The sequence below is a fragment of the Cenococcum geophilum genome (assembly GCF_001692895.1).
Source record: "Cenococcum geophilum 1.58 unplaced genomic scaffold K441scaffold_15, whole genome shotgun sequence".
Taxonomy (NCBI): Eukaryota; Fungi; Ascomycota; class Dothideomycetes; order Gloniales; family Gloniaceae; genus Cenococcum; species Cenococcum geophilum.
The window spans coordinates 68,902-84,652 of record NW_027137573.1 but is presented as its reverse complement, the minus strand read 5'-3'; the positions used below and the strand labels follow the sequence as shown (position 1 = coordinate 84,652).

Sequence of the window (15,751 nt, the reverse complement as noted above, 5' to 3'; positions counted from 1 at the left end):
TATATTTAGCTCCCTGAGTGTATCTGCTGCCCTAAGGATCGCGCATGGATGTATCCTGTTGAGACACCGCACTGCGTCGAGACACGGGTTGAGGCGCAGGGTACGCTGCTTTCGGGGGAGGCCATCTTACGCTGTCACGGCGACTGTAGGACCGATCGAGGCGCTTGTTGTCGAAATAGCCAGGCCTATCGTGTGCCAAGTGTTCCGTCTGCCGGGGTGCATGCGGCCCAAGAGAGGGTAGAGGTTCAGATAGATATGCTGAACTTGCAGCGCGAGGTGAAGGCTAGTTATATTGGTCGGGAGATTGGAGGGGAGGCAGATATTGGCCATATGGAGTGGGATGGTACTGGAGATATGGATCCGGAGGTGGAGATTAATCAAATCCATTCTTTGCCTCGGCAACTATCTGAAAACTATCTAGCATCAAGGACACTCCGCCTGCTTCGTCCGAGAAGCCCTGCTCATCCTTCACGAAGAGGCGTGTCAGCTCTACAGATTGATGGTGGAATAGATGGACCTGTCCGTCTGCTTACTTCTTCCTGTTGGCCGTAGCATCCACCACCAGCCAGCGAATCATCGTTATGGCGATTGTCAGTCATTATTTCCGAACCTAAGGCTTATTTTGTGTCGTTGGTGTACTACTTTTTGCGAAAGGTTGCGAAAAATAAGCGAGCCACCCGCACGCATACACCTATTTTGCAAAACGCTTCTACAGCTTCCAAAAGTAAGCTTTATTTTATAAACTAGTAGCTAGAATAGTAAAATAGATATTACTCTATAATTGCCTTTCCTATGACTGTTGGCGGCCATATTTATGCCTATTTCGATGAGTATTGTGACACTCATGTATTTTCGGGGGGCCCAAGTCCCAATGCTCAATGTGCTTTTGGTGACAATGGTTCCGGAATCCAATCTCTCCGCTACGATACAAGTTAGTTGAGCTGGTCACATTCAGGAGCTTCTTTCTCAATTTGAACTGCTTTTACTCTGCGCGAGAGCATCACTTTAAGAAAGGAACATGTCAGAAATTGCAGTACAGTATCTTTGCAATAAGTGACCCAGTTCTAAATTATCTCGACAATTGCGTTTACTACTTCAGCTATCAACAGAAATCGATCTGTGCCTTACAATGGGAAGAGCCATGAAGCACAGTACTCGCCCAATAAACAGGGAAACGGTACTTATAATCGTATTTAAGTTCTTTGACAGCCTCTTGCAGCGCCACTGCCCAGTTGATCAAATCGCCATCTTTGCAGTCCGGCACCTGGCCATAAAATGATTTGACAAACTCGCGACCAAATCCCGAAGCGATCGGCCACATTGTCCCTACAACAGATGGTGCCCCGGCGCACAGCATGGCACTGACTAAGCCAAGTGGCTCGTCGCCTTGGTTGATAGACTGGGTGACGGATCCGCACGCGATAAGTGTGACGAGGAGGGCGTTGATGCGAAGACTGAAGAGATCCCGGGCTGCGAAGTCTCCGTCCGCTAGGACCAATGCTTGATCAAGCATCGACACGTCGTTGACTTTACAGTGGCCGTGGAATTGGACGAGCGACGAAAAGCCAAGGGACTGGGTGAGTGCATCTCTATCGACTGCAGTGCCTACTTTCACATTACCTTTGACATCTTTGCCCAGCTGCTCAGCTGATTTGTAGATCTCTTTTTGCTCGATGGCGCTGAAGTCTTGCTCGCCGGGTTCGTAAATGGAGAGGATTGCCCTGGAAAATAGCTGAGGACCGTCGAATGCCATTGCTCTCTCCCAACACCGAATATATGTGGTAAGGCTAGGAGCATATACAATAGGGTAATCTTCAATGACGGGAACACCATCAACTCATAGTGCATGGAGGGGGATAGTGTGCAGCACGTCACTCGGAGAAAATACAAGTACTGCGTTCTCCGGTAGTAATTCTTTCAGAGACTGTACCAGTTTGTCGAGTTTGCGGAGCGGATTATTTTCATTGTCATCTGATCTCATCGACTTACGGAACCCTTCTGGTGTGTCGAAAAATTGTGACTTCCAATTGACAACCTCTGCGTGAGTTGTTTGGCAAAACCGGTGCACCGGAGGAGAATCAGGGGAGACAACGATCATGTGTATGTTGAGCCCCTGGAGAAACCAGTCGACAAATACTGTGGGACGGCGAGACTTGTCCTTGCTGATCGATTGAAGTCGCTCAAGTCGCGCAGCCTCTCCTCTTCTGAGGCCTAGAATTCTCTTTAGCGACGGATACGCACTCATTTGCTGTTGAAGTCTCCAGATCTCTGTCCTCAGTGGCATTCGAATATGGTTTGGAGTTGATCGCAGCTCCTCCAACATTGCTTTTTCTTTATCGTATAACTCGAGTGCTGAAGTGCCATTCACTGCGTCTGATTTCAACTCTGCAAGCAATTGTTGGGGCAGAAGCGCACCTAATCCAAGCATGTCGGATATACTCCTGGCTTTTGACCTTTGCACCCACTCCCACAGAGTGTCGATGAAATTGCCATGCAGGCAAATAGCAATGGCGTAAAAGTATATCAGTTCACCCCTGGGGTCATTTCGAAGCTTTTGTTTTTCAGATACTGCGTCCAAGGTGTTCAAGGTTGACAGGTCGTCCCGCATCCTGTCTTTCAATACTTCTGTTTCGGCTAGGATCCGCATGACGTCTACAACATCCAGCCAACCTTTAAGACAAGCTTTGAAGGCCAATCGGGCTAGTGCGGAACAGCAGTCGATCATGCTTGACAGCTGATTCACTTCTTCAAAGTACCTCTTCGCGGTCTCGAAATGCTCGATTGCCGCTCGAAGAGGTTCTACCCCCTGAGTCTTCTCGAAAATGCTAAAGTAACACCACCCGATCATCCCTTGAGTATTTGCCCATTCAAAGTGAGCGCCATGGGACTGGTAGAGTGGTGCGGCTTCTTCATATAGAAAGAGTGCCTCCTTTTCCTTCAGTGTATCTTTTCGCTTTTGTGCTTCGCTTATTCGCCAGACTCCGCGCAATTGCTTCACATTAGCGCGTTTTATAGCTTTTTGATCTTCGGGGAGGTGTTCGACCAGCCCATCGACAAGGCTGGCCCATTTTTCGCGGTCTAGCTCTGGATGCTCGACTATCAGTGGAGACAGAATCGATTCTGCCTTCATAACGGCGACGGACCAGAGCTCTGCTTTCTGATCTTCTTGGATTTGATCCCAAGTTGATTGTTCGATTGCTACCGCCTCTTCCGCGCTAGGACGACCGCCAACTGCCAGTTTCGATGTGAGCACAACATACTCTGCCATGCCTTTGTCTTCGGCAGTTAATCCGCACCAGTGATCGTAGCAGATTTCTGCCCAATGCATGGTCTTCTCTTTGTTCTTGTGGGCCCCAAAGCAGGATGCCATCGACTGAGCCGCCATGCCCATGAGATACTCACAGTCCGAGCCGGATCTCTTCAGTTCGTTGTACACTGCCTCTGCCGTCTCCATCGCTTTCGACGCATGGCCCGACTGCAAGTTCCAAAACATCAGAAGAGTGATGCTATTGAGCACCCACGGGACAACCTCATTTTCTTTCAGTACAATCGTGTTCATGTAAAGTCGACTACTATGCCTGACTTCGAAAAATTTCGAATGAGCCGTTGAGTTACTCGCTTCGAAAATTTCTCCGAGAGCGAGACGGAGTTTGCTGAACGCATCAAGTGCTTCCAGTGCATCGCAGCTGTCTTGAATTGTCTTCCATACTGACGGTGAGCCATCGCCCGATTTTAGTTGCAAGTATGCGTGGTGAAGGTCCAGTTCAACAATACCAATGGCATGCCCGTACTTCATGAATATGAACCGTGCTGTCTTCTCTAGTTCTGATATGTTTTCCAGCACCAGCGGTGGCTTTACGATCAGAAAGTCTCGGATAAGACGCGCTTGGAGTAATTCGGGGCACTCGGGATGATGAAGAACTTCTCTCATTAGAAGTTCATCACCACCAGCCTTGCGCGCAACCTGAACGCTCCAAGCGACTTCAGCTGCTTCATAATAAAGCTTCTTCTGAAGCAATGATTTGAAAAGTTGCCTCATGATGTTTACAGCATCCTTTAAGAACGAGATATCCGCACATCTGTATTGATCCGCGAGAACGATTGCGCCGAAGTAGTAGAGTTCCATTTTGATCTATATCTAATCAGTAAATGCCACGGTTGTACTAGGAAAACAAACCGCAACTGGATTTCCAGAGTCCCAATCGCTTTCAAGAAGCTTGGAATATTTTGCTCGAATCTCAATCGCCGACCGAAGACTCGGGCCAAATATGGCCGTGTTCCAGGGTGTCAAGAAAGCAAGTTGCATATTCATAAGATCCAAACGCATGTTATCTTCAGGCGAAAGCTTCGTCTTGTCGACTTTCGCCAGGTACTCCGACAAGACCTTTTCTGCCCTTCCACGATAACCTTGCCGGCTGAGCACGTCTGCAAGAGTGAATATGAGCTTCGGGGTTGGTCCATCTCGTTCCAGCTCTGCGTTTACTAGTGCAATGGCGTCCTTGCACTTGTCTAGAGCTAGCAGGTCTTCGATCCGGCGAAATATATCTTTGGTCACCGTCATCGTCAAGAGTGGCACCACAGAGCAGGCTGTTCAAGAAATTTGGTGCACCGGCTGACCAGAGCCGGACATTAGTACCATTGCTATCGCCTTATCAAGAGTCCGGGCGATGGGCGATGCGAAGACCACAGACTGTTAGACGAAGGTACACCTCATCCTATAGATAAACGGGTAGGCTGAGGGGCTGTATGCAGGTAGCGGGATCGTAACTGTGACCGGAATTCATGCAGCTGCATGATAAGTGCCACTCACGTGGCTGAGGTACTGGCAAGATCTCGCATCGCAACTCAGCCGGCAAACAGGCTGAATTACACCCGTTTTACTTCATAGACTCGGTTGGTTGGTTGGTTGGTTCTTTCATTAGGCTGTCTAGAGGCCCGAAGGGCCACGTAGCCGCTATCTATCGGGCCGAAATGTCCCGGTGCCATAGACTCGGTACTACAGTCGTTTACGAAATATCGGTAAAAATTCGCCAAGCCGAAAAATTCGCATCGCACCTCACCAAAATTTTGCGGAGGGAGTATAATTTCAATTTTACCACCACAATACGCTGAGCCTTAATTATAACTGCCTAAAATTAAAGTTAGTGACTTGCCCAATTAAGCCAATTATATACAATTCTTGGCGTTGCCCTCTATGCTACCGCTACCTGCCCGTTAGTTGTCTTCTACTCTAAAACAATCTAGACAAAAGCGAGCTTAGTCTATACCTATTCCTACTACTCCCTAGCCGTCTAAGAAGGTTAAAAGGAAGCTAAAGCTAAAGCCGTAGCCAAAGCTATATATAGTAAGGAAGGTAAGGAGGCCAAAATCACCGTTACCGTTACCGTTACCAGAGCTGCCCCTATCCCCGCCATTAGCTTAACCTATATTCGCAGATTCAGATTTAGATAAGGGTGAGGATAAGGGTAAAAATAAGGGTAAGGATAAGAATAAGAATAAGGATAAGGATAAGGATAAAAATAAGGAGGATAAGAAGGATAAGGATAAGAATAAGGATAAGGAGCCAGTAGAAACTAAGCACAAGGATTTAAACACGTCGTTACTATTACCACCGCCGCCCGTACGCTTTATAAGTATTTAAAAGGCAACTATTAGTAGTAGAAAAGAGACTCTACCTAGTATAAAGTTAGCTATATATAATACTAATAATCTATACCTATTCCAGCTAGAGAAGTAGAGAGAGTAGATCTTACTAAATCTATTACTATAAAAGTTTAAGGTTAGCCAGCTTAAAGCTATCGCATCGTACAAAAAGGCACGGCGAGTTAACTACTACCCCTAAGAGATTTACTCTCGCGATAATCTTAAGTAAGCTATTAATATAGTTAAAGAGTGGCACTAGCGCTAGCTAAAATGTTACGGACGCTTTAAGTACGATGTTACAACTACTTGGAAAAGAGACGGAAGAAGCTAGTTGGTTAATTCAAGCACGGTCTAGGATAGAGCCGGTAGAACTATATAACGAGGAATGGTAACCAAGGTCATATAATGTGCTACGTATTAAACAAGAGAAACAAGAGGAACTTACGTACCTTACGTATAAGACGTACATTATATACAAGAAGGATTTTATAGGAGTACGGTTGTGTATTTAAGGACCCTTAGTCCCTACTTAGATAGTTCCTTCCTTATAGTAATTCTTAGAATACAATTAGAGTTAATCTATTGGGCAACCACTCTACTAGTTATTATTACGTTGTTAACTTTTATACTTGCATTTCCTATATACCTAGCCCAATAACGAGCCCACCGTAGTTCTTGCTATAAGGTTTTATTACACAATTACTACCTAGTTATAGTATTAATATAAGAAGTCAAACAATATGCCACTAAAAGCAGCCACCATAACGCTATTAACGGCGGCAACTATATCAAGATCAGGTAACGACACCAGTATAGTAGATACTAACTTATAGCAACCTATAACGGTCGGATAGTTATAAGAGATAGTTAACTGGTTAACAGAAAATAATATAACGTTGGAAAATAGGATTAACGGGATAGGCGCAGCAAAGGTTAAGTTACTATTAATTAAAAGATACTTAGGAGAGAGATTAAAGCTTAAAGGATTCCTTATATAAATGTACTTTAAGGTAGCATAGGAAGGAGCAAAGCTGGCAACACCTATGGATTAAATAGTATACGCAGGATTATTCTTAATAGGAAGAGCACTTAAATGGTTTAAGCCTTACCTTATAGAAATCTAGGTAAATAGAATAATAACTATAAACCAAGAGGTACGGTTCATATTCTTAAGCTAAAATAGATTTATAGAACAACTTATACAAATATTTAGAGACCCGGAGGCAGTAACTACGGCAGAAAGAAAACTTTAAGACATTATATAATAAACCTTAGCAATTAAGTATACAATATAGTTCCAAACGTTAGTAATATAAGTTAAGTGGAATAATAGGGCGCTTATAGCATAGTATAAATAAGGACTTAGGGCTAAAGTCTAGGATATAATTATCCTAATAGAAGATGCGGACACCCTAAGGGAATTAATAGATTAGGCGATTAAGATTGATAATTAGATCTACTAAAGGGAATAGGCTAAGAAGGGTTAAAATAGAGTTCTATAGTTATATAAGGCGCAGAGTACGTAATAACAAAAGCTAAGTTAAAAACTATAGTATGGCGCAGAGCTAATAGACCTAAGTGGTACTAAAGAAGCCTATAAGAGATAGAGTAGAAAACCGTGGAAACCTAGGGGATAAGGATTAAGTGATTAAAGGTCTAAGGAGTAAAGGCTAAACTAAGGATCTTAGTAGCAGAAGACGTTTAGGCAGACTCTATAGTAAAAGCAATGGTTTAGAGAAGGAGCTTATATAAATTGCGGAAAATAAGGTTACTTCGCGAGGGATTGCAAAGATAGTTAGAGGTACTATGTAATAAAGGGAACTAGACTAATAGCAGACGACATATATATATAGAGGGATAATAGCGTGCTGTAAGGAACAAAAGAGTATTTAATCTAAAGTTTTACGTTTTGTTACAATAACGTATACCAAATTTATAAGGACGCTAAGTACGGCGTAAGCTACTAGCTATAAGAGCTAACACCTACAGAATATAGAGGAACTAATAAACCAGTTCACAGATCGGATATTAAGGATAATAATTTTAACATAGGTAAAGCATTTCGTGACGATAAGGTAATAAGGGCCGTTTACTAGGAACGAGCAAACCTTAGAGATATCATACTAAAGGTAGAGGATGATTCCACTACAGAATAGGGAACATTAGTAGGGATCGAAACCCCACTAGATACGATGTCTATCGCTTTATAAGACGTAAGAGAAGTAGGATAGCAAACTACTTTGGCACTTAATAAAGGCAAAAGGCTAAAGGCTTAAGATTCTTAAGATAAGATAAGAGATAACCAAGATTCTTAAGACGAGATAAGGCAAGCTTAAGGACCCATAATAGACGATAACCAATAGAGCAGAGCAGTAGCTTAGTTTAAAGATATATAAATAAGCTTAGGACGGAGGTTCCTATAGGTATAAGATTCTCAAGATAAGATAAGTGAGATTTAAGACTCTTAAGATAAGATGAGAACACTAAGTAAGCCTAGTTAGACTAAGGCTAAAGCTAAGCTTAAGTTAGAAGCAAGCTCGGGATTAAAAAACCTAAGGGGTTAGGAATTTGGAGTACGAATAAGGACACCTATAAGTAAGAGGCAAGGAGCTTCTTTATAGATTAGAGAATCTGCAGCATAAATAGTAATTAGACTAGGAGACGAATATATAAACCTAGAGGACTTACTAGTAGAACATAGTGTTCGGACTAAAGATTAAGATATTAATACTAAGATTAAGAAGTAAGAGAACTTCGAGGATTAGAGCGTAAGACGCAAACTAAAAGAAACCATAGAGAAATTTAGGCAAAGAATTATCGCATAGTAAGAATAGAAACTAGATAAGAGATCTAGCACATTAGGACGTATAAAGGATAGAGCGCTAGTATAAAGAATTACTAATAGGCTAAGAGCAGGTACACTAAGAGCTAAGTAGCTTACTAAACTAAAAGATAAAGAGGATCTAGGAATCCTAACTAGGTTTAAAGAACAACATATAAAGGGCTATTACGATACAGTAATAAGAAGATACTTCCTTACGGATAAGCTATATATACTTTAGCAGCTATACCAAAAGTGGTATAGGCAAAGGCACAACGATAAGTGGGAAGATTTCTATATATGGTTAGATGAAAAAGTTATCTAGGACCACCTAATTATAAAAAAGGCCATAATATATATTAAAGGAGCCTTAATTATAATGTTAAAGGATCTAGAGGAATAATTAGAGGACTAGAGAAGCAAGAGACGCATCTTAGTACCTATAAATAAAGTTATAACGTTTAGATCAGCATAATAAAGGTTTAAACTTAAAGATAAAGATAAGTTAAGAGTTAACCTAAAGCACCTAGCANACTATANNNTATNATGGATTNNNTATATAGANNATATATANAANATANANAAAAATNNAAAGGAAAAGAATTGGAAATACCCTATAAGGATATACTAGATAATAGACGAGTAATAGTACAGGAATGCTAAATATATATATAGATAGCATCCAGCAGAAGTCTAAGAGGAAGGAAGTTTAGTACTTTAACCAGGAAGATTCCTTATAAAAGAATGCTTAGATAGATAATAGTAGTAGAAATGCCCAGAGAATACGTGTCTATAGTATATTAAAGACAAAAAGCGAACTAAGCATTAGCTAAAGAGTAAGCTAAGTATATAAGGATTAAGCAGCTAATAGTTAGGAAAAGTAGAGGCCTATAGAACTAGAGGGAGCTAATAGTAGAGCCTTAGACCCTTAAAAGAATTTAAGGACAATACCTAAATTTACGAGTTAATTGGCAAGATTAATAGTTTAAGGCGTTAATAGATAGTAGAGCAATAAGAAACCACATCTCGCTAGTAGTAGTTAAAAGAATGGGACTACCTTATAGATAAAAGGAGGAACCTTACCTATTAGTGATAATTTTAGGAGATCTAATAGCCTATAGAGGAGGGATCATTAATCTTAAAACAGGACCTATTTAGCTAACCATTAAAGGGAGACAAATTAAGATGTCTTTTAATATATTACTATTAGGAAATAATAAGGCAGTACTAGGAATACCTTAGTTACAGGAATACAATTTAAGGATTAATTAGGTTACAGGTTAGGTCGATATTAGGGATACTTAACGCCATAAAATGCGATAATAAGCCAAGTTAGTATAGTACTAAGTCGGAGCGACATATAAAGCAACTAAGTAAGGCCTAAGTTATGTGCTAAAGAGATACTATAAGTATAGCGAGAAACTATAGTTACCGGAAAGTAAAAAGCTGTTAAAGTATGTAGTATAGGACTATAAGATAGAATTAGAACCGGGAATAAGTCTAAGGTTCTTTCTAATTTATAAGCTTACTAAAAAAGAAGGTAGAGTATTAAAAGAGTTTATCTAGGAAAACTTATAAAAGGGATATATTAGACCATCGCAGTTATTAGCGGGTTATCTAGTACTGTTTATACTAAAGAAAAACAGTAAACTAAGGCTGTGTATTAACTATAGATAGTTAAACAGCATCACTAGGAAGGATAGGTATCCTTTACCCTTAATTAGCGAAATCTAAGATAGGATAGGTAACGCGCAAATCTTTATAAAGATAAATCTAAGATAGGCGTACCATTAAATTAGAATTAAGGAAGGCAATAAATAGAAGGCAGCCTTTAGGTTAAAGGAAGGACTATATAAACCATTAGTTATGCAATTCGGGCTTATAAACGTACTAGCAACGTTCTAAAAGCGTATTAACAATATATTAGGAGAGCACTTAGATGAATTTATTATAGTATACCTTAATAATATTATTATTTACTTAATAACTAAGGAAGAACACGGAGAACACATTAAATAGGTCTTAAAGAGACTATAAGAAGAACAGATGCTAGTAGCAATTAAGAAATACAAGTTCTTTACTAGGAAGACTGATTTTGTAGGATTTATTATTAAACTAGGCCAACTTAGTATAGATCTAAAGAAGATTAAGGCTATAGTAAATTGGCAAGAACTAGAGAATATTACATAGTTGAGATTATTTCTAGGGTTTTGCAATTACTGCAGAAGGTTTATAGCGCAATAGTTAAAGGATATTGAACCATTTACGTGATTAATAAAGAAAGAAGAACTATAGGTATAGGGAGAGGAATAAAGAGAACTCTTTAAGAAAGTTAAAGAGTTGTTCACCTAGGAGCTAGTTCTTAAGATCTATCAACTAGGACTAGAGACGGTTGTAGAGATAAATACATTAGACTATATACTAGGGGCGTGCTTTATATAAAAACATTAAGATAGATAGCACCTAGTGGTATACTATAGTTAAAAGATAACACTACCGGAGTTAAACTATGACATTTACAACAAGGAGTTGTTAGGTATAGTTGCAGTATTAAAGAAATAGAGAGCATTCTTGCAAGGCATAGAGAAGCTATTTATGGTTAAGATAGATTATAAGAACCTAATAGGATTCCTAATGACAAAGGAACTTAACTAAAGATAGGTTAGATGGGCAGAGATGCTTATAGAATACTATTTCGAGATTTAGCATACTAAGGGTACAGATAATACGCGGGCAGATACTCTAAGCTATAAAGCTGAACTACAGAATTGTCACGGGACACCCCCGTGACACCTTGCACACGTCCACCTGTTTCCACTAACTTAGCAATTAGAGACCAACTGTAAAATGGCAATCTAACGGCAATCTAACGGCAATCTACGGCATTCTGCCATATTCTGCCAAGTTCCACCGAATTCTGCCAAGTTCTACCGAATTCTACCAAGTTCTGCCAGGACCACGACCTGAACCCTATTCTGCCCTATGCACGTGTCAACTAAGCAATTAAGTTAACGATATATGCCCTTTCTTCCTAACCTCCTACCTTCTCTCCTTATATAACGTCTTAACCTTATTATACAGTTTATATATATAGCTTAATAATATCTACTTCGTTATATATTATTACCACTTATACTCACTCCGTGACACTACGTTGCGTTAACTACTTACACTACTACCCGAAATGGAAAACGCACCTAAAGGCCCCGTAACGGCCGCTGATATTATATCTATCCTCTAAGAACAAATAGCAAGCATGCAGAAGTCCTTTATAGAGGCCCTTAAACAATAATAAGTTACCCTAACTTAATAATAAGCCGAATAAGAAGCACGGTATTAGAAAACAATAGAAGCCCTCTAAGAAGAAGTCCGTACCCTTAAGATGTCTACGCTAGAACCCTAAAATTAAACACTATCTCCGGAGATAAATACGCGAAACGCGAGTCCCAAACCTATAGTAGCTATTTACCCTAAACTAACTACCGCACCGTAACAATCCGAGCGGTTACCTAACCCCTTGGTATTTATTAGTAAACGATAAAAGCTCCAATTATTCCTAAGCTAGCTAAAAAATAAGCTAACCGGTAACGCCAACCGTTACCTAACTAAAGCCAACCGACTCTGTTACGCCCTAAGTTGACTAAAAGGAGAGATAGCTAACCTTATTAAACCTCTTTAGCCAACCTTAGTATAAAGCCTAGTTGTACTTCTTAAAGCCTTATACGGTAACCTAAACCGCCAAGCTATGGCCTAAAGAAAGATAAACTACATGGCTTAAGGAACGAAAAGTTTCCCAGTATACTTCTCTAAATTTAACCGTTATGTAAGGGAAATAGGCTAGAACAACTCCGCACTAATTAATAGCCTTGTTAAATCTCTAAGCCCTAAACTAAAAACCTCCCTAATAGGCGTAGACCTACTAGGAGCCCTTAACGCCTGCGCAAACGTCGTTAATAAATGGTATAATAATATACTACGCCTAACACCGAAACACGCCCCTTGATATAATACGACAGCCCCGCGAATATCTACTAAGTCGTCTTAGCCTAAGCACCCTAACGNCATGGATATTAATACTGGAACCCTAGAGTACGCCTTACTAGGGTCCCCTAAATAAGAAAGACGTATTAAGCTAGGCCTCTACTTTAAGTGCGGAAGTAAGGACTATATCTTAAAATATTATCTTGTCCCCTTACCTATGCCCCGAAACGATTTACAAATGGCTAATACTAGTAGCCGTTTACCGCATTGATCTTCTGGTTACCGTCCCTAATCTCTACCTAGTTCCAGCCCTATATCTAGTAAGCACTATTTATAAGGACGAAGCTACAGCTAATATTCTATAAGAACCCCACCCTAATTGCCTCTAAAAGGAAGGTCCTAGAGCTAAGTCGCTCTTTAGGACGGCTCTACTATAGGATCTTGTTAAACGTATTTAACGTCACAAACTCTAACTCTTAGGACTATAGTATAACCATTAACTGCCGTCTTTAGCAGAATGGTTAATAGGCTAACGCTTAAATCCTAATTAATATAGAAGCTAGCGGTATAGGATTTATTAACAAGATCTTTGTGTAAGATAATAGTTTTACCTTAACCCCCCTTAACCAGTATATTAACGTATTTGGATTTAACGGCAAACGCACTGTCTTAGGCTGTATTACCTATATAGTATTCCTAAGACTTTAATACCTAAACTATAAAGAATTAATTAAACTTTTTGTTACTACCCTGGGTCACTCGGTGATCTTTAGATAACCCTAGATAAAGCTATATAAGGTAACTATTAATTAGGACAACCTTAAGCTTCTATTTACCGCCTCCTATTATAAGCAGAAGTGCCTTATAACTTGCTACTTAGACCCAGAACTAAAATCTAAAAAATCTACTAGGATCTACTAGTCTAAAATTTCTATAACTATCTACCCCGCGCCTAAAGAATCTACCAGATTCCACTAACCTAGGAATTCTACCGAATTCCACTAACGTAAGATTTCCACCGATATCTATTAAGGATCTAAAAATTCTACTAAACCCTATAAATAGACCCTAAGTACTGCACTACCCCGAGCTAAGCAGAAGCTTAAGCTTAATATATAAAAATACTAGAAGGACTAGTATTCTACTATAAAAAGGATTCTTAAAGAACCCGAACCTAAATCTAATACTAACTCCGTACCTAATACTAAACCTAAACTTAAGTAAGAAACTACGAGCAATCCGAGCGAGCTTGGCACCCTAGATATCCGCATAATTAGAGCTACCCTATTAGCGTAACTTGCTAAGAAACCTGAGTATACGATCTTCGCTGTTATAATGGCCGATATTAAGAAGGCCTTGGCACTAAAGAAGTATACTAACCCTACTATAAAGGTACTAATAGAGTATTATTATCGCCTAGGTGCGTTCTTATAAAAAGAAGCTAATAAGCTACTAGAATACCGACCATATAACCATAAGATTATACTTAAAGAAGGAAAGTAGCCTGGATTTGGACTCTTATACGGGATATCCTAAAATAAACTCTAAGTGCTATAAAAGTATTTAGACGAGAACCTAAGTAAAGGATTTATTAGAGCAAGCTTATCGCCTATAGCTACACTAGTGATCTTCGTTAAGAAACCTAGCGGCGGTCTACGCTTCTGTGTAGACTACTAAGCTCTTAACGCCGTTACCGTTAAGAACCGATATCCGATCCCGTTAATACAAGAGACGCTAAACCGACTAAGTAAGGCTTATTACTACACGAAGCTCAATATTATCTCTGCATTTAACCGTCTCCGCATTACAAAAGGGGACAAATAGCTTACTGCATTTCGTACCCGATATAGATTATTTAAATACTTAGTAACACCCTTTAGCCTCGCAAACGCTCCGAGCTTGTTTTAACATTATATAAATAACACCCTGCGCCCCTACCTGGACATCTTCTATACTACTTATATTAATAATATCCTAATATATAGTAATAACCTAACCGAATATTAAAAACACGTTGACTTTATCCTATAAGCCCTGTATAGAGCTAGTCTATAATTAGATATAGATAAATATAAGTTTTATAAAACAGAAGTCCTATACCTTAGACTCCTTATTTTTATAAACGGTATATAAATAGACCCAAAGAAAGTTAAAGTAATTATAAACTAGTAAGAACCTAAGAACGTTAGGGACGTAAGAGCCTTTATAGGATTTGCTAATTTCTACTAACGGTTTATTAATAACTTCTCCGCCCTAGTTTCACCCCTTATAGCCCTAACCCAAAAGGATAAAGTCTTTATCTTTGATAAGGAATATAAGAAGGCCTTTACCTATCTAAAGGTTATATTTACTACTGCGCCTATGCTCTAATACTTTAACCTAAACCAAATAAGTGTTATAGAAGCCGACTTATCCAACTACGTTACTAGAGGCATCCTGTCTCAATATAACGAAGATAGAGTATTATACCCTATAGTATACTTCTTAAAATAACTAAGCCTAGCCAAATATAACTACGAGATCTACGATAAGGAATTGTTAGCTATTATTAGATATTTTAAATAATGGCGACCCAAACTAGAAGGCGCTAGATTTCCAATTAAGGTCCTTAGCGACTATAAGAACCTATAGTACTTCATAACTACGAAATAGCTAAGTCATCGTTAGGCCCGCTAGTTAGAATATCTGTTTTGTTTTTAATTCTTAATTACATACCGCCTAGGCGTCTAAGGTTAGAAGCCTAATGCCCTAACCTAACGCTTGCAAGACGCGCCAGCCCTAAAAGAAGCGCGCTCTTACTAAAATTAGACCCTACTTTGCCCTAAACTATTTAACCCTCCCACTAAAGATCTTATAGTACTCGTCCTTAAAATAACTGATTAATCAATTAAATAGATTATAGTTAATAAATACCTAAATAACGAGTTCATCCAAGAGACGCTTAAGCTAATATAAGATGGCATCAGACGCTCTAAAAAGATTTCTCTAAGTAAATACGAAGCCTGTGGAAACCGCTTGTATTACCGGAACCGTCTAGTTGTCCCTAATTACGATAAGCTTAAGCTTAAACTCCTTAAACATATATACGATCTACCTATCGCCAGCCACTTAGGCCAAGGGAAGACCCTAAAACTACTCTAACGGGAGTATTATTGGCCGAATATGTATAATATAACACGAAGGTATGTCTCTAGCTGCTATATCTGTCGACGAGCTAAAGCTTTATATAAGACGTATAATAGCCTTCTAAAGCCACTGCCTATTCCAGACCGAAGATGGAAGGACATCTTAATTGACTTTATTATT

General features: G+C 39.7%; 1 protein-coding gene across 1 annotated transcript; it reads right to left on the bottom strand.

Annotated features, from left to right (window-relative positions):
• Nucleotides 1–1,386: 1,386 nt before the first annotated feature.
• Nucleotides 1,387–4,676, bottom strand: K441DRAFT_60373 (uncharacterized protein). Its single transcript, XM_067645315.1, has 2 exons — nucleotides 4,178–4,676; nucleotides 1,387–4,132 (listed from the first exon to the last, which is right to left on the bottom strand). The coding sequence occupies exons 1-2, from the start codon at nucleotides 4,559–4,561 to the stop codon at nucleotides 1,838–1,840; spliced, it is 2,679 nt and encodes an 892-aa protein (XP_067505328.1). The 5' UTR covers nucleotides 4,562–4,676; the 3' UTR covers nucleotides 1,387–1,837.
• Nucleotides 4,677–15,751: the final 11,075 nt, after the last annotated feature.

Bases quoted from the DNA above. Each gene is read 5' to 3' on its own strand.
- K441DRAFT_60373 (XM_067645315.1), bottom strand. From the start codon at position 4,561: ATGACGGTGACCAAAGATATATTTCGCCGGATCGAAGACCTGCTAGCT. The intron at 4,133-4,177 runs GTTTGTTTTCCT...GATTAGATATAG, and splicing joins ACTCTGGAAATCCAGTTGCG to ATCAAAATGGAACTCTACTA.